The 19,462-nt window shown below is 47.0% G+C and overlaps 1 protein-coding gene across 2 annotated transcripts in view; it reads left to right on the plus strand.

The window, feature by feature from the left end:
* Positions 1-1,599: 1,599 nt before the first annotated feature.
* The window catches only part of plxdc2b (plexin domain containing 2b), a 55,204-nt gene continuing 37,341 nt past the window's right edge, over positions 1,600-19,462 (plus strand). The window contains exon 1 of one of the 2 annotated variants that reach the window (XM_076161084.1): positions 1,600-2,292. In XM_076161084.1, coding sequence (XP_076017199.1) covers positions 2,193-2,292 — 100 coding nt within the window. In that variant the 5' untranslated portion in view covers positions 1,600-2,192. The remainder of the gene's footprint in view (positions 2,293-19,462) is intronic. The other variant, XM_076161083.1, reaches the window with a different exon arrangement.

The following is a 19,462-nucleotide window of genomic DNA, read 5'->3' on the forward strand; positions in this document are numbered from 1 at the left end:
CCCCCTGATTCGTGTCCACATTTTGTTTTTTATGGAGGAAAATAAAAGGGGCCATCATATTTCTCACTTTATCAGGCCGGCGTAGCTTGTTTCTGTGTTAAAGCGTGATATAAGCTCCTCTGTCTGATCCAGGGCCGCGCACTGATTGAATGAAGCCGAGGGTGATTCTGGTTTATGTGAGATAGTGGATGTGACACTATCATGCGCTGTCGCCGTCAGTCCATCTTTATGTGGTTTTTATCGTCATAACAACGTCTCTCTAGGCTGTTTCAGAGGGAAGGAGAAGTATCAGCACCCAAGATCCCGGTCTTCCTATTTCAAGATTCAGGCTTTTTAAGTTTTCTCACATCCCCAAAAGGTCTGAGTCCTTTTTCCGGAGAATTCCATGCCAGAGACACTTTGCTGTCACAGATTCTCCTCAGGTCTGCAGCCAAACGCCAGCTGCATTCGTTTAGTTGAACTCTCCGTTCTCCGCAAACAAATCTGCTTCCCATCGCTGCGCCCACTCTCTGTTGGCAGCGGCGTCGCCTCTGTGCAAAGACACAAGGAGGTTTGCACAAAGGCACTTGGGTAACAAGTAAGGATAATGGAAGTGAGGACCAATTACTGGCAAATCCATAGAAGTAACAGCTACAGTTACTGAGCTATGACTTGGATTTTGATGATGACCTTGGATGTTTTGTAACACCAAAGGGGTTCGGACATGAAAGCCATCCTGTAAAGATAAATGTTCAAAAGGGAAAACACAAGCCAAATGTTTAATCAAAGGAGTTCTTTGACAAAGTTCCCTTCCCATTTTTTAAGCTTTTCCATGACTGGTGCCGCCGCTGCTCAGCTCCTGAATTCCCACAGCGAGTGTCTTAATTGGAACAAGCATGTGGTCCAACTTATCCTTCCTGTGCAGAATGAGAGCCAAGCAACCAGGGAGAAAAATGGAGAGTCCTGAGTGTTTGGAAGAAGAAAAAAAAAGAAGAAGAAGAAAGTTCCATCTCATGAGCTGCAGCAGAGAGATTTCCAGCAGCGGTGCCAGAAGAGAAAAGGTGAGAACACAGAACATGCAGCAGTTACAAGATCCTCCTCTAGATCAAAGCATTAACGGTGACCTCGTGCATGTTCGTCTTAATCAAACATTCATTATAACACGTCTGCAGAAGAGGGCTCAGGGTTTCGGTTCCATCTTCCCCTGACAACCAAGCATGTGAATCTGGCTTTTACATTTCCAATTTTGCACATTTTCATGATTTATTTCCAGATGTTGGACTCCAAACTGTCAGTGTTAATGTGTCAACACACTCCGACACGCACTCGGAGCTTAATAGAGCCTTTTGCATGAGGAGTAATTGTTTTCCATTGTGGTATTGGTGAAGATTTAAGCACTTTCATTGGAATGTGACTCCAAATCCTCCCAGGATCCCAACCTGGGTGACGTCTTCTCACCTGTAGAGGGCGCCCTCACAGAACTCAAACACCTGGCTGTGCGGCGCAGGTGTGAGACTCTGCGTGTCTTTTCATCACGCATTAATTAAAACCACATGTGAAGCTTTGTTAAACACACGTTTGGTTCGAATCCTCAGAGGGTCGAAGGGTGTGTGTGTGTATGTTGCGCTCTTTCATCTGCTGAACAAACAGCGGATGAAACGAACCCTCCGTCCCCCCTTTTTTCTGACTCCTTCACATCAGTCAAAGTACCTCCGTCAGATCCGATGCACGCAGTAACTCGGGGCGGGATGTGAACGCGGAGAGGCGCTGCTTTGTTTTCACCCCTCCTGCGTGGAGCAACAAAGGCAGATCGCATCCATTGGCTGCAGGGGTTTGGTGACGGTGAGAGCGCAGCACACACACACACACACACACACACGCCGTGTCTGCTCCGGGAGCGCAGCAGCAGCACAACGCACCGACCACTGGGATGAGACCCGAGCGTGGGAGTGGAATGGACTCAGTGTTTTGAACTTTTTCTTCTTCTTCTTCTTTAAATCTCTCTCCCCTGGGTTTGGTGCTTGCTTGGTACGAGGCGCGTAATTTGGCGTTCGATCCTTCCCCCGGTGCGTCTCCGGTGACTGAGCCAAACGCAGCGAGCAGCTCAGGCAAGGGGGGAGTTGAGAAGCAGGAGTCGGTGCAGGGACTCGGACCCCTTCAGTGTCAAAGTAGTAGCAGCAGGAGGAAGAAGAGGAGAGAAGAAGAAGTTGGATATGGCGCCCCTGAAGACGTTGGACCTGCTTGTTGGAGTTGTTTTGTTTTTGTGGTGTCTGGGGGACGCGTTTCAGGAGCGAGCCGGGACCATAAGCGACGGTAAGCACAACCTGAGACAGAACCTGTAGAGGGTCCAGATCTGGGTCCGGGTCGGAACTCCTGCAGCCTCCACTAAACATGCAGGAGGAGCAGGACGTGATAGAGATTTGAGTCCTTGAATTGAGTAGAAATCCTCAATTTGTGAGGATTAAACGAGTTATAACAACATGCTGTGTGTGTGTGTATGTATGTGTGTGCGCGCGTGTGTGAGAGAGAGGGAGAGAATGCTTTTCTTCTTCTCCTTTTATTTGATTTCTTTGTCATTATTTATGTAGATTAGTCTGCCACGACCCGCTAACTTCCTCCCTTGTCTTTGTGGATCAGACATTTCTTCCTCATCAGCATCACCATCATCATTTTCATAGCAGTTTCATGGTGTTTGCATGTTTTGCGTCTGTTTGCCCAAATCTCAACCCTTTCCCACCTGCATCCTAACAAGAGAGCCTCAGATTCCCCCTCTGTCCCGACCTGCTTCACCTGGACGGGTCCTCCTCCTTCTCTAACTTCTCTCAGATCAGAAGTGAGGGAGACGTGGAGAACAGAAGTGCAGGTGCTCCTGAAGGAGAAAGGTATAGAAGTGCTGCATTTAAAACAGGAGGAAATGCAAATCACACATCTGCAGGCTCTCTGTGTGCTCTGCTGCTTGATTGCAACAGAATCAACACTTGAGTCTGAACAATATCCACACTGTTAGGCTCCAGTGTGTGCACCTAATCTGAGATCTGCTTCTTTCCGTACGCTGCACACACACTCGCCCTCAGACAGACAGACGGCCGGGCCAAGTTAATGCCAACGCCGGTTCTGTTCGCACAGGCGAGCTCTTGTTTCCCAGAGCTCTTGTTGCTGGCAGCAGAGCTTCATCACGTATCAGATAGTGGTTAGAGAAATGTTCAGCTGCTGACAGGGGCTGTAAATTAAAGCAGTGTGTGTGTGTGTGTGTGTGTGTGTGTGTGTGTGTGTGTGTGTGTGTGTGTGTGTGTGTGTGTGTGTGTGTGTGTGTGTGTGTGTGTGTGTGTGTGTGTGTGTGTGTGTGTGTGTGTGTGTGTGTGTGTGTGTGTGTGTGAGAGAGAGAGAGAGTGTGTATGTGTGTGTGTGTGTGTATGTAGACCACAGACTGACTGGAATGTATGGCTCTGTTTGGATCATTCGTGTATGATCGTTCACACAGAGGCACGTGCAAACACACACTCCCACACCCATTAACACGCGCACTCACACACACTTTTACAGTCTAGCAGGCGGAGGTATTTATGAATCGAATCCTTCGCCCTGATCTCTCCTGCGCTCTGGATCATTTGACAGCAGTAAAACCCACAGCCCTGTTTTTCCCCTGACACACAACCTGGAGTGTGTGTGTGTGTGTGTAGTGTGTGTCTGGTGGGAAAGCTTCATCAGGGAGACATCATCAGGGTCCAGACAGGAGAGGACGTTCACCCCTCAGAGTGCTTCACAACTCTTGCAATCCCTGCAGCCGGACGCATTTAACTGCAGCCTGCGTCTCAGTTTGAGTCCCACAGTCCCACAGTATGTAGGACAGACTGATATTTTTAGACGTTTGGGTGAAGTGCTTCCCTCGTCATGAACTGACCTCCTCTCTGCTCCTGCTGCTGCTGGAAGGAGGGAGGGAGCAGACCATGTCCATGTCAGATATAGAGTTATTAATAGCCTGGACTCCTCTGCTCTCTGTACGTCCAGCATGGAGCAGAGAAGCTTGCAGACTGTTGTTGGGCTGTATGGAAGCAGGAGAGCTGATGATGATGAGTCATTCAGGAGGAGTCATGTTCATATTCACTGTTAATATGTCACATTGGGTGGCAGAGTGCAGTTGTCAGGTGTGAGGGTGGAGTCATGTAGGGCGGAGTCATGTTGGGTGGGGCTTCATGTCTCAGCTGAAGTAATGAATGCATTTAAAATGGTTTTGCTTGCCTTAACTTTTTCCCTGATTTGAATTCAAGAAATTTCGACTTTCCTCACAGAACTCGACGTGTCTCTGTAAACATCGGTGGAGCTCAAATCGGAAACCAAACGCTGCATGTCGTGTCCAACGCAACCGCCAATCTGCAAAGTCTGTTTCCATTACAGTTTGGCCAATTACTTCTTAATCAGCTCCACCGCAAGCCAGGGACAAAAGTTTTCTGCCATTTTTCCTTTCCATTACACTTTTTTCAATTCAAAACCCAACGAAAATGTGTGAAACATGTCGATGGAAACCTCCGGGTGAGGCAGAAAACATTTCCACCAGCGCAGAATGTCTGGATTAGAAGTCTCTAATGAGCAGACAGGTTTTTGCTTCTCGTCGTTATCACGTTTACGAGCCGTGAAGTACATCTGGGCCGCGTTACAAACATCCCCAGAGCCCGGTGCGTTGTTTCTAAAGCGCTCGCCCTCAGTCTGCAGCGCTGTGATGTTCAGCCAGCATTCACCAGTGGCAGAAGACCGAAGCTGGTTTCAGGCTTAATTTGCAATCTGGTGTTTCTCTAAGAGTGTGAAAGACGGTCTGGAGTGTGTCTGCCTGTGTGTGTGTGTGTGTGTGTGTGTGTGAGAAACAGAGAGAGTTTGGGAGCGAGCGAGAGAGGGCGCAGGAGCACGAGACAAAGTCTTGTGTAATGATGTGGTCTTATTTAAAAGCCTGCACTGAGGGGCCGTTAATGTGCTAAAAGTGCGGTTGTGAGTGGAATCTCATTTGGCGCAAGCGGTTTGCCCGGCTCTCTGCGATGCTCTGTGTTGTTTCTTTTGCCGCTCTGGGCTGCAGAGGGTTAATAACCCCGGCAGGCATGGATGTGGACGTCTGCGGCTCCTCGGCGCTGCGCCTCATCCATCCTAATGCCCAGAGGGGAGCTGCTGCCTGTGTGATCCTACAAACACACACTCAGACCCGCTGGAATGCACATGCTACATGTAATTTCAGTTGCACGCGAGCATGCACGCACTTGTAGCTGCAGTTGACAAGGAGTTTGACCTTTGTGACAAATGCTGCCATGTTGCTCTCATCACTTTGTCAGGCTTGGCTCGCAGGGGTCGAGAGAGGAGCTCTGTCCTCTCACAGAATGGGAGGTCCAGCTCAGTCTAGTTAGGACGGCTGTCTCAGGAGTTTGTAAGCCTTCTCGGAATCTCACCCCCGCCCTCCCGTCTCTCTCCCCCTCTCTTTCTGACATTGCACATTTCAGAACAGAATGAGCAAGCCCTCTTTATTGGCCCTCTGAATGACCAGCTGAAAGGATCTGCCATGAATGGATGACGGGGGTGGGGCAGCGTGAGCCGGCGAGGGGGTGGAGGAAGGGAGGAAGGGAGGGAGGGAGCGGCGGCCAGAAGCGTCCTTCAAGGGTTATTGTGCTGCCCTGTATGCGGTGACGGCCAGCAGGAGCGGGGTCGTCCACCGCACCAGCGCCCCCGATCACCAGCGGCCCCAGCTCTGGCATTAGTCACGCCCGGGCCCTCGTTTGGCAGAGCTTCCCCGCCCACTTTGCTTCTGGGAAGAAGCTCAGCTCAGCACAGCGCAAGTGAGTGGAGATGGAGGAATGGAGCGGAGTGGAGAGTTCAATAGGCTCAGAGACAAAGAGCAAAGGGGCCACTAGTTAATGAAACCCAGCGCGGTTAAGCTGCTCCTCAGCTTCTTCTCATTGTCTTTCATGTGGTGCAAATGCTCCTTCACTTCCAATTGTTGCATTTGTCTTGCAGAGTTAACGGGTCTTTGCCTTTATAGGCCTCTGGTCTTAGCTTACTGTAATTGCTTTGGCATTTTAGTTTTTTCTCCTGGTAACTTGTGACATTTTGCTGTATTTTGCCCTTGATGACCTTTGTATCACAACACATTTGATTCAGCAACGTAACAGGAATACAGTGAATCGCCCTATATGTGTAGCTAAAGAGGACAGTATACCCTTTAAAAAGTCAGATTGTATTTTGTAGAACTTTCAGATGAATGGCTTTACTGACTCTGCCTGAGATGAGCGCAGCCTGAACATGAGCAAAATTGAATCTGAGGAAGTCAATGTCAAGCAGCCATAAATAAACAGAGCAGAGCCGTCAGAAAGTCAAAGAATTCATTTGATCAGATGTCTGCAGGATAAGGAAGGAAATGCTTTCTGCCTTAAGCCAAGAGCGCACAGAAGACAGATGCTTTTGATGCTTTCGTCTGAGACAGAAATCCAAGATGGTATCCAAACACGTGACGACCTGTCGTGCGTCTATTTGTACAGAGAGACAGACGGACTTCACATTGTCCTCAGGCTGCTTGCAAAGTCAAAAAGGCAGCAGCAGGCAGGAGACTTTTGATGTGAGGCCTTGTTATGAAGGACACTTTAACCATCATCATCCGTGATATTGATCTGGAATTCAGCATTTCCGTGCACAGCAGCTTCCTTTGACGATAAACATTCCTTTCTGTAACTGATTGCAAAGCTGACCCAGCAACATCCACTGTTACGCTGCCAGCTGCTCCTCTGCTGCAGGAGAGGAGGAAGTTCAATGTTCTTTATTGAGGTCAGAGGAATTAACTTCTCCTCCACCTGCGGCGGGAGGAAGGAGAGAGAGACGATAACGAGGGGAGGAGGTTTGGGAAAATAGGCAATCCGACTTTATGCTGACCAGCACCTGAGAGCAACGGAGACGAATCGCTGCATCACGGAAGATCAATGAATGGGAAGAATGTGTGATGTTTGAAGGGGGAGATGCAGGAGTAATCTTCTTATGTAATGCTGCTGGTGGGCGTATCCACTTTTTATCCAATCCGCTTTGTTTACTTCTGCATCTGCTGGTAGTTTCTTTCTTCCCACAATGCATTGTGACCACCCAAAGAGAGCTTATAAACACCCGACCTTCTGCCGTTTTATGTGTCGGTAAACATGCTTCAAGTGATATTCAGGAGTTTGTTTCCACTCCATGCCAGTGGCGGTGAATGAAGACGGCGGTAACCATGGCTACCAGGAAATAATAGTGCTATGATAACATGGATAAAGATGCCAGAAGAAACAATGACTCAGGACATCAATGAACAATGACGTTATGTCGAAATAACGATAAAATCTCACCAGCTGTGATTTGACTCGTTAACTTTGTTAGACTTGTTGCCTAATTTGGGGTTACATTTATTTTAAGCAACAACAAGAGTAAATTCTAGCTTTATAGTACTTTCTGAGGCTGCTGTTGTTGTTGTTGTTGAATAACTCGGTGATCATCTTTGATCAGCGGTAGATTTGCGTTGGTTCCTACTACAGACTAACGACTCCTTGGGGTCTAGTTTCTCAATCGCATGTTCCTGGGAAATCTCCATGGGAATACCACAAGAGCACGAGCAAACAATCCAAAACTAATCGAGACGGAAATGTTTGAAGCGTTGGCCGCAGCTTTGGTACACTGTGTTCAAGTGTTCTAACATGCGTTCTTTCTTTGACCCCCTCCGATCTGGCCTGCAATGACCCAGAAGCACTGCGAGGTTTAGTCTACTGCAAGAGTTTGTGTTCTTTTTAAGTGAATCGATTGTTTTGTAAAGGTCAACAACAACAACAGCAACCACAAATAGATACAATCTTGGATGTTGGCGGTTCAAGGAATTGGTTCACTTCTATTCTGACTGATTGATCTCGTTGCCTAAGCCAAAGATAGAAGTGCTGTTTTCACTGTTGGTTTCAGAGTGTGATGTTTATTTCAGGGCTTTGGGGGGGAAAGGAGGTATGACTCAATTGCGGTTGCGAGGTGACTCAGGCAGAAAGAGTTCTGCTCTGCTTGCCAAATCTGAGGTGGACTCCTGCCTGCATGTTGGACCGTTTGGGTTGGGTTTGGTGTAAGTTTCCTCTACGTCTCTCTACTTCTGCTGATCTGAGGTGTGTGATGTATGGAGCGAGTCAGTAAAGCGCAGCAGGTCCTCACATGCTGATGTATTGCCTTTCAAGCATAATACACAGCAACATGTGTCTGGTGTGTCACGGCGTTCATCTAAAGCTCACATTAGAGAGTTGCAGGGGTAGAAAAGCATAAAATGTCTTCTCGGATGATTGGAAGTGGCTGAGCATACGGTCACTAAGCTGTCGGGGGTTCCTGCCGGCAAAAACCAGTAAGATGTTGCAGTAAGGACATAAAACACAGATGGAATATTGTGCGTTTGATTTAGACCTAGGAAAGGAATTGTTGAGTTGCCTTGAAAGAAATCCCTTGCGTGTGTGACTTTGTAGTGAAGTCATGTATAGAAAGGGGAATGAAGGTGATTTCTACCTCATTGTTTCCTCCACTTCAGCCCCCACAGGCGTGCAAACAGCTGTGCATCATAACAGCAGACCGTTTACTTTACTGGGCTGCGGCCAAATGAGGGGAAAAATCCGAAAAAGTTTGATGTGCTCGCTAGATGAAATGAATCTCCAGGGGGAACAGAGTGATACATCACAGGAGAGGAGAGGAGAGTGAGGGAGGCATCTCAGGCTGTCCAGGCACGCTGGAAAGTGATAAGGGGGGCGACAAGAGCGCCCGGCCCCCCCTCCCCTCGGCTGGCTTCATATCCGTGGCCCAGCGGGAGCGACGGCCCGGCTTTGTCCCACAAAGTGAGTGTCAGTCACTGCATGCTGCTACATGCCGCCGCTTATATGAGCCAGTGTGTGAAAGTTTTCACTCCCTGTTCGTCTGTCTGCCTCAAACACTTTTATTCCCTCTTGTTTTCTTCCTCGACTATATTTTGAGGTAGACGATGGTACAGATCATCATGTAGCCGTCAGGGTTGGATAACGACAGAGTTCCATATTTTATTTTAGTTGTCTATTCTGAAACTTTTACATGTTTTATTCCATGGTGTTGTCGACTGCGTTGAAATTGTGTTTCTCGCATTGCCAAGCAAACTCTTGCACAACACTTTGTCTTTACTTTGGGTTGAACAAGCTCAGCCTTTGTTACATTGCCGGGAAAGCGTCTCCACATCGCTGTCCTGAAGTCTCTGTTTCACAAAACCAAAACTCCATCCCTGACAAAGAACAAGTACACCCTGCAGCAACGGCCTCTCACCGCACAACACAAACTGCTCGGCGTCGACTGGCCAGAATGTTTTGGGTAATGATGCAACTGTGTGTCTGAGAAAGCAGAGAGTAGATCATGAACTTTGTGTCAAACACCAACATTGTTTCCTGTTTACCACCTCACATCTTTAACACACATGGACAGAGTTAACCCTCAGCATGGATATGTTAATGCGTCATTATTCTGTCTGACAGCTACACTTCAGTGGGTTTGATGTAATCACTTTAAGTTATGAAACACTTAACGCCTCCGAAGTCTAAACAGACTTTTATGGACCCTGCAGCCTCGGGGAATTAGATTTGGACAACATCATCTGTCACTGTATGTGTTGGAAGGAGAGCGATAAACATTGTTCTGTTTCTTGTTTGGGTTAATTCGCCCTCGGATGAGTCGTTAAAATTCAACACGGCTCTTGTTGTGCATCTGTCAGTGCTGCTACCAACGCCGGATTTAGCTGAAGTCACTTGAATCTTTGGGGATCAGAACTGCCTGGAATGGGAGGATTAAGAGTTCTTCCCAGAAGCCAGATTTTTGGGAGGTCACACCGATTTTTATTGGCACGTAGGATCGAGGGACGGGCCTGATCCAGTTTCTCCCAGCTGTCCTTCTCCAAACCTGCGCTGAGCTCATCCTGAAGCAGCTCACTGGAGAGGGATCCCACCTGGCTGCTCATTCTTACTGGCTGTTAAGAAAATCTGGCGCCTTTTGGTCTCAATCTCCGTTGGCTCTCTTACTTGATCAAACACGCTTGTTGGTGCGGTTTGATTAGGCAACAGAGAGGCAAAGCAACGAGTCAATCAACAGGTGATTGTGGTAAATGAGGCACAGAAGGTGCCAGGTGCTTCAGCTGCTCTGTACCCCTGCCAATGCTGACTGGCTGAGAGCGGCTTCAGAAGCTGGAAGAAGAGGAACAAAGGCGTCCTTTGAGTCTTTGCTATGATGAATTGCAAGGTGTAACAGCAGCCTTTTTATACGTGTGTGTGTGTGTGTGTGTGTGTGTGTGTGTGTGTGTGTGTGTGTGAGAGCGTGAGACAGAGCTACTGAGGCTTGTTGCATTTGGCAGCTTAGCGATCTTGTAACTGGGGGGTTGCTGGTCTTAATCCTGCGGTACAGCCTGCACCCGGCTAATTGTGTTTTCTGGTACAGCGGGGGAAGGACAATCAACACCCGGCACATCTTTATAGGCGAGGAGGGAGCGCTGCGGTGAAGTTTACACGTGCTATGATCCAGAGGCCACAGCACATCACTTTAATGGGCACAATAGATCAAAGGCTGCGTTTGGGATTTACGAGATGTTGTGCAGTAAATTGGCTCCTGGGCAAACCTTGGCTAGGATTTTGTGGTGTTTCTATTAAATAAAAGGTATTTGTGAAATATGACGGGGTATGAATACGTTCTTTTGGAGAGCAATGTTGTGTTTGGTGCCAGGATTTGGTTTTGGTTTTGACAGAGGAGGGGAGAGAGGTTGATCCGTACGATTAGATGTCTTCTTGCACAAGGACACCTGTAAACATTTCCCTTGTTACTTGATGGATTTTTCTCGTGATAAAAAATCCTATAGAGAGAGGGAAAGGAAAGGAATATTTAAAGTGTCTCTCAATACTTCTATTCAACTACTGGCATGAGGTAAACTGACTTAAAATCCAAATGTGTCATGTGCAGAGAATTCCGTAAGTAGTTGAAATTTTCGAATAGAAATAAAAGTATAGAAGAAGTATTTAGGATGAATGTCAAATCAAATCTGTATGTTTTGTTCCTGGAAAGAGGAACTCTTACCTCATCTAAATTGGTAATTGACTCCCATTAAACAGCTTTTGTCCTCTGCACTCCAGGATGCACCAATTAAATGCTCAGTAAAATTATGTTGGCAGTGTAATTATGGCAGATAATAAATACAAGCGTCACTCAGAGTGAAGGGGTGAGCAACCAGCCACCTGTGACAGTCTGTTATATCCCCCCTCCTACAATTTAGGCATGAAGACATTTAGACACAGTTTTGATATTCCTCACTATTTCAGTCGAGTTTTGAGACTCCTTGGCCTTGGCGGCGGAATCCCCCCCTTAGAGCCTTTGAGTTGTCTAGTTGTGTCCCGTGGCAACCAAATATTCGATATGCGTCTGCGGTCGAGGTCCATCCATTGATTTAATGCCTGTCTGGCTACTCGTCCAACCCAAACACTCAAACAGTCAAAGTGCAAGTACAGGGAGAAACATCACAGCTCAGACCTGCAGTGCCCCGAGCCAGTATGACCTCATCTCAAGTCTCAAAGTAGAATTGTGGGATTTGAATTAGACCTTTGTGATGCCGTAGATTTCCTCTCTTGTTTTGTTTTTGGTCATGTTAAAAAGGACCAAGCGGTCAAATGTGAAAAACCTCCTCTGCAGAGCAGAGAGCTGCCAAAGCAGTGATGGACACACTCGCTATCCCATCTATCGACAAGAAGACTGAAAGTGAAAATAAGAGGAGGTGATGTGAATACAAATTGGCTATTTGATGTCCCCTTCTTGCCGGTCGGCAGCCAGATATATTTGTTTTGTTTTGAGGGATCGTGCACATTACTCAGTCCTTAAATGCAAATGCAAATGATAATCTTGTTGTTAAGTGTCGTGCAGATGGTCCGCTAAGAGAGCTGAATGTGAGGCAGCCTTACATTTGATTATAATTGGGGCTCCAATGATGCCAAAGCACATAAGAGCACAGGATCTAACCACACAGTAACACAGCAAAATGAAAAATGTAAATACAAGCAAACTCCCCATAGTGCTGATGTTACTATGTTGAGTTTGCTGTGAATAAATTCCCTGCTGCTGCTTTGCTGGGTTGTCGGGTCACAGAGAGGAATTCAGGGAGTGTGTTCCTCAGCAGTTCAAAGGATGAGTGCACATCAGAGGACCGGATCAGGTCATCAGCTCGTACGCTGGGGAATATCCTACCTTTTATTTTGTTGCACTTTATCTCTGCAAGTAATTAGGCCTGAACGCAGCAATTCAGAGTTTAGTGAAAGGTCGATCTCTGCGTCTGTGTGTGTGTGTGTCCCTCAGTTTGTGAGGCATCGGCTGTAAAAGCTGGATCAGAGCCTTTTAGCCTGGAGCTCCTCCATTGTAACATCACCTTACCAAGAACACCAAGAACACACTGTCGGTCTTCGATCCTTCTGAAACACCTGCAGAAAGTTGTTATAAAACAAAACAATGTCGTCTTCAATCCAATAATCAAAGGCTCCGTCAGCCATTGTCAGAGCTTACTCGTCCACCTCCACGTCCTTCCCTTTCTGTCAGCCTGGGCAGGTCCTGGCCTGATGAAGAGCGTGGAAATCAATACGGGGCAATAACGTTGAGATCAGAGTAGTGAATGAGAACGAGAATGAGCCAGACTAGGTATCGAACATGTGACTCACTGGTGGTACGGATCAAATCGACCTCACAGGGAGACGACCAAACATCAGGCTGTAAATCTAGTAAAGAACAACTTGGTATCACTCACATAAGGATATCTGGAAAATAGACAAATCCAGACAAAGTATCTGGAAAAGCTATCTGTCTCATCTATAATCTCTGTGTAATCTGGTGCACCTGGTGTGTGTCCGTGTGTGTGTTGTACCCATTATCTTCAGCTTGTGTGACTGGCGAGCAACAGGAGTTCAGATCTCCGTCTCCTTTTCTATTCTGTTTGTGGGCTGTAAAGCAAAAATCACTTCTCGGAAACGGCTAGACGAAGAGCGCAGGCAGTCAAGTATGGTGGCGTGTCCCTCATCCCAACCCTTGACCTTTCTCTTCCCACAAGCAAAGACCTCAGTTTGCCCCCCTTGACACCAAACAAATACGTCTCTCCGTCTTGGCACGGGCAAAACAAACACATGAGTAGTTTGGTGTCAGCCTGTGGTCGATTCATAGACTGACCATTAGACCTTTAGACAAACAGGTGGAGAGATTCGGTCACAGCCATGCAGGCGGCGAACGCTCGGTCTCCTCATGCAGGGAAGTGGATGTTAACGCTGCAGTTTAGCTTCCATACAGATAAGAAAGATAGATTGGACGTGTTTTTATACATATTTGATGTCCTGTGTAGTCATAGTGACAGAGACGCAGGTTGGACGGCAGAAACCCTCCCGTCCTACAGCGTAGAACGGGATGCCGTCAGTCTAAATTTGCTGTTTGTCCTTGATCAGATTAGGGTTCAGCACCGTCTGCAGGATGTTTTGTGTTTTTTCTCATGCGCGGCAATAAATCTTTGTTTACTGCAGAACCACAATGCCGCTGACAGAGATCAGCTCGGGGGGTTTCGTAGCTTTGTTCAGGTCAGTGGAGCCCCATAAAGTTTGTTGCTCTTCAGAGGAGAGCGTTTGCCATCCCCGCCTGTTTTTCTGGCACATACCGCCATGCGTGTTCAAAAACATTCACATCCGTCGTTCTAGAACATTCCCACTGTAAGTCTGCAGGCCGTTTAACTTTATGACTCAGCATTATCAGGAGAGATAAATTTGGCAGCACGATAAGTAAACACACTCCCCTTGACCCTTTCCAAGTGCCTCATTAAAATTAAGTGTAAGGCCTTTTTTAATCTAAGTGCTGGCTTTAGCTGTGTTGTATGTTGTCTGCGTGTTTTGCTTTATTCCGCACTGACATATGTCGGCACTTAAATCACTGGCGGCGGCCCGGCGGGCTCGGTGACACGGAGGCTGGGGTGCCTCGCCCCTGGTGTCTCGTGGCAGATTTGCAGCGTCGGACTCGGACAGACATGACAGACGACATGTCCGGCGGAATATGAGAGCATTATGGCGCTGACAGGAAGGTAATGAAAGGGCCCCGCCTCCGTGACGCCTCGGCTGCCCCGCTCAGTGCCGCCGCTGAACTGGATTGTGGCGTGATTGACGGCGGTAATTTTGATCCACGGTGTCTCTGTGGAGGATCTGACAGGACCTGGTTGTGTCTGTGGTCACAGGCGATCTGCTCACTCTGCACATGGACCTCATCTGTCAGTGTTTGAGTGCGACATGCTTATGTTTTCAGGTTCCTGATTGATTTATTGAAGCTCCATAGAAGATTAGGAGATTTCCAGGATATTGACATGCCTTGTACATTATTATTATAACAGTTGTGGATAAGCTTCATTCTGTCAGCTGCTGTAGTTTGCTTCACAGAGAACCATGGGAACCTCCTCCTGCCCTGTGAAAGCATTGGCATTCTCCATAAAAAAAAAGGAGGGATGGGAATAACATGTGGGACTGCACATCTGTGTGGAGGAAAACACGCTTGGCCTTGTAAAGAGGACAATGAACAGAGGCGGAGACGGAGGGAGGGAATGTTGAGGTCAGTGAGGGCAGGTGGCAGAGGGTCCAGTCGCTCTGTGATCAGAAAGCACAGAGCGACAGCAGAGCATCATCAGGGAGAGAAAGGCTGAGCTCATCTGAAGCGAACCAACAGGGATAAATCAGCTTTTTGAAGTAAACATGTCTCAGTTTGAACATTTCAGTTTAACCCTTTGTACTCTCACTGGCTCCGACTCATTTCGAGTCATATTACTGATATAGTTTGTCAGTGAGCATGCCAAACATTTTTTTGTATTGTATTTTATGTTCAGACGTACCCTTCTTCACATATATGGCAGGAAGTGAACTCCTCATCTGTAACAGCAAGAGGATGAACCATGAGGAGTGATAAGTCAAATCAATTCATATCAGCGATGTTATCAATCTGGAGCTCATTCATTCTGGCCTACATCGCAGTGTTTTAAAGTCAATAAACAGAGCTTAAGTAACCCCCGTTGTAATTGAGAGTGCAACAAACAGACACGGGAGTGCTCAGACACACATACAGACACACACTCAGGCACACAGGAGGCAGTGGCTCAGTGGGTAGTGCTTCCGCTTGGGAACCAGAGGGTCGCCGGTTCAAGCCCCTGCCGAGGTGCCCCTGAGCAAGGCACCGAACCCTCAATTGCTCCCCCCTCTGCGAAGGGTGGTAATGTAAGTAATGTAAGTCGCTTTGGATAAAAGCGTCTGCCAAAAAATGATCGTAATGTAATGTAATGTAACACACACTCAAACACACAGCCCACGCTCCTATCTAGGCTTTTAAAAACACTTTCTGCAGATGTTTTGCCTTCTTCCAGACTATTTTTCCCACTGCTACTGAAAGTTTTTGGTCGTCTATAAACATCGTTTTCCTTGCCTTTTCTGAACTTTTAGCAGCCATGAATGTATTCCGTTATGTTTTATTGAACAGCGGAGAGAACGGAGGCGTTTCATTATAAATACGATGCAGCAAGGTCATACCGGGGTTAAAGGAGATGCTCTTTTAGATAGGATGTCTAAGGGGCTCCTCCTCCTGCTGGAGTGCCTCTGAGCAAGACGCAAATAAATCCCGTATGAGTTTGAGACACAAATAAGGCCCTCCTCATGTTTACAGCGCGAAGCATTTTGTTTTAATGAGAATTTTTGCCTTTTTCCACTGCTTGAACGTGTCAACAGTGCAAAGATGATGATTATTATTTAGATGCCAAGGCTTGCTTGTGTTGCGGCTGCTTGTTAATTACCTTGAAAGGACAGATGGTAATAATACATGACAGTCTGGTGTCTGTGTGTGTATAAGTGTGTGTGTGTGGGCTTGGCTTTGCATGCATGAATAAGTGATATTGTCTATGCATGTTGCCCGTACGAGCACTTATTAGGAGTGCAGCGCTGCAGAAATTGACATGGGCGTGTTTGGCACGGGTCTGCAGAGAGTAATTTATGACACTGTATGCATATCAATCTGGATTAATGATAAATGACAGCGTGGATATCCAGCTTCAGTCATACAGGCGAGTGGAGCTGAGAGCGTTTGTTCCAGAGGAGGGAAATAATCTAAATATTCATGCAGCAATTTTTTGCCCTGGCAGACGGAAATCTGGACACATTTGACACGGCCCACGGGGGAAAGACAGTAAACACATCTGAACGGAGCAGAATCATAACTAACTCATCTCAACAGCAGAAAGAGAACTGAAATGAATGGAAGATCATAAACATACTTAGACCTTTGTCACATCAAATGACAATAACATCAGAGGAGAAGACCTGAAGTGCACAAACCAACATACAATTTGTTGATGACCTGACTAGAATGAGTAGAGTTCTTCTTTCCCATATCTCACCAGCATTGTCTCCCTCTGGGATAAAGGAGCATTTTGGCCCTTTGCCCCTGTTGTGTTCTTATAAACGCTTTGATGTGGCTGACATTCACACTGCATGTTAGTGAAGGTCGTTTGGCCCACTTCAGATGAAGAGATGATGCAGCAGAGCAGAGCAGCAACATGTCTCTGCAGGTTGGTGTCTGGGTGACGGCCTAGTTTCCCCCAGCTGATGGGGTCATAAACACGGTACAGGCGATATATTAAGGAGCACGCAGCCCAACACGCCACTGTACTGACTTTATAGACCACGGGAGAGGATCCAGGGGCGTCATTATACGGCTACACAGAACTATCTCAAGGACATGTAGTCACTCTTTAGTCCCAGATAAATCAGTCCAATCTTGCCTCAGTGTTAGATGAAGCCTTGGTGTGTTCACTGAACCCTGTTAAGGTGATCAAAATAGATACTCAGTCATCTAAGTGTAAACAAACATTCTCCTCTGGCCAAAATCAAAACACAAAACTGCAAGCTGCTACTGTTCAACTACCTAAATCTAATAAGTGCAGAATTGTCTTATGTTATATTCTGATTTATTAAACTGTGAGCCGGAATATTTTACATTAATTAAAAGTTAGTGGGTTTTTTTCAATCTTTCATTTGAATCCATATTTTTAATCACATTTCATCTCAGCATTTAGAGCCCAGTCAGAATACAATAGCAAATCAATTAGAGAAAGGACATAATCTCACTATCTGCCAAATATTGTGGCACTTTTTGGAGCCGGACCAAACGGCCAAACGGCGTCTCTGTGATTTTTCTCTCCCTGCCAGCCGCTAATGGTATGCTAATGCTGTAATTATTTCTCTTGTCAAACAAGAAACTTTGTCTTGCGACCTCTGGACAGAATCCCTCCTGACACGTTAGAAGAGATGAAGAATTGCCACCCTTGCCTCCTTTGCCCTCTGCTAAGACTGCAATTAGTGGCTGAGATCTACTTTCTCTCAGGCAATTCTTTGTTTGTGCCTGTTGATTCCTCAGAGATGGAGGACAGCATCCAGGTACAGCAGACTCCCTCAAGGGTTTCCCCCCCCCCCCCAGACAGCTCCCCGCTCACTCTCTCCCTTCATAACCTTCCACTGGCAGAAGCTTGAACTGTGTCAGCAAGGGCCCCTCATAAAAACAAACCTTTGACGGCTCCTTGTTGCCGTCATTCCTACCTTTTCACACACTGCCGTTTCTTACCTGTCCCCCCCAGCGACGCCATGTGCATTCCATCAGACGTTTTTAGTTTTTTTTTTAGGTTATTACTCCCCGGAGGTTCATGTTTTATTCATCTCCTCTCTGTTAGCGTTTACCTCTGAATAGACGTCCTTCATATAGCGGCCGTGAGTCGTGAGAACAACATAAAGGCCAGACTCCACTCTGCTAGCCAAGGCTCTGTCGGTGCTCTGGGCCCCCAGGTTTGATCAATGAAGCCCCAGAGCGGCTGGAACATGGGGCCAAGTGCAGATGGCGCAGTGCCTGGCAGCAAGGCACCAAAGTGAAGTGTGTATTATCTCTATCAGGACTGATTGGAATGAGGTACTGACAGGGAGGGTGAGGAGTACTTGCCAAACGTAAACCCAAAATAGAAGCGATAAGGAGATGAAGTTTACCTAGCAAAGATGAGAATGTGAAAGGACAAACATGAGGAGAGAAGAAGCTGACATGTATATTTTTAGTGTAACATGTCCCATTAACATTCCCACCCAGTGTCTTGCAGGCAGTTTAACAGAGGACGGTGAACTGTCTGTTTCTATTAAAGGCTCAGTGCAGCCACGCTTAGCTGTACAAGACAAATGGAGTCATCAGTCCCGGAGTACGCAATTACTCGCACGTCCTCCACAGGGGTCAGATATATGTTTGGATGAGACTCAAAGGCCATATTAGAGGGATCAGCGGTGCGAGGGGCAGACGGAAGCGGACAAACCCGTCTTTCAAATGTGTCGTCGAGCTAATTTCACCCTCCGTCGCAGAGCTGGGCAGTGGCGCGGAGAGGGAGGTAAACAAACTTGCAAGTCAAGGAGAGATAAATTTGGCACACTCTGGACCTGTGATGGGAGTCTGTCAACCAACGTGGGGGGCGGGGGGCAGAGAGGCCTCGTCTGTGAGCAAACCCCCAGCTGTCCTTTATGTGTCTGGTGGTGTTTTGTTGCTTTAGGAAGACGAGACAAGAACCAGCATGCAGGTCGTGCTCGTCTCCCACTGTCAGCAGCTTCTGAGTGCCTTCCCAAGTCCAAGTCTTCCATGTTTACCCGATAAGTCCGTATAGCATTTCCATCTATCCGACATCTCTCTGGTCCATGGAAAACATGGCTCTGATGCATGACTGTCACACCACATATCTTGCATGTTGTGGATTGGTCCTCCAGAGAGCAAAACATTTCTTGTTTGTGATGGTAAAATTGTTTTTGAGATGAATTTGGAAAATAGGAACCATCTGGAAACCACTGAGAGTTCTCCAGGACTGCTCGGGAGACTTCACACTGATGTTAGATGTGTGTAAGTCCTAAAAAATTTGACTTAAACTGACAGAATGCAGGAACTCGGGTACAATCCATGTAGCAATACTACATCAGGAATGATGAATACCAATGTAAGGTTTAGAGAGTGACGTCACAAAGGGAGGGAATGTCCAGAGGTCCCATCATGCCTGGAGCTTCTGTATGTGGACTCTAAGGAGCAGACGTAAATGATCTTCCCTTTCACTCTCTTTCTCTCCGTGCCTCTGTTATTCTCTCTCTATCTTAATTGGCTCTGTTTCCCTGATAGCTCCTCCGCCGCCGCCGCCGTCTGCTGAAAGAACGAGAGTGCTGAATTTAATGAGATGACTACAATCTCATCTCTGCGGCGGCAATTTCAGTGGCACTAATATTCATAAGGAAATCATCTCTTCCTTCTCCAAACTGACGTGTTTTCTTGGAAGTTGCTCCACAGCTTATTAAAGAAACGGCATCTTAGCTTCCGTTTCAATTACCGGAAATTGTGAAGATAAACTATTTACCTTCCATAAATC

This window comes from Genypterus blacodes, unplaced genomic scaffold (assembly GCF_046128005.1).
Source record: "Genypterus blacodes isolate CSIRO-AG114 ecotype Tasmania unplaced genomic scaffold, CSIRO-AGI_Gbla_v1 ptg000110l_1, whole genome shotgun sequence".
Classification (NCBI taxonomy): domain Eukaryota; kingdom Metazoa; phylum Chordata; class Actinopteri; order Ophidiiformes; family Ophidiidae; genus Genypterus; species Genypterus blacodes.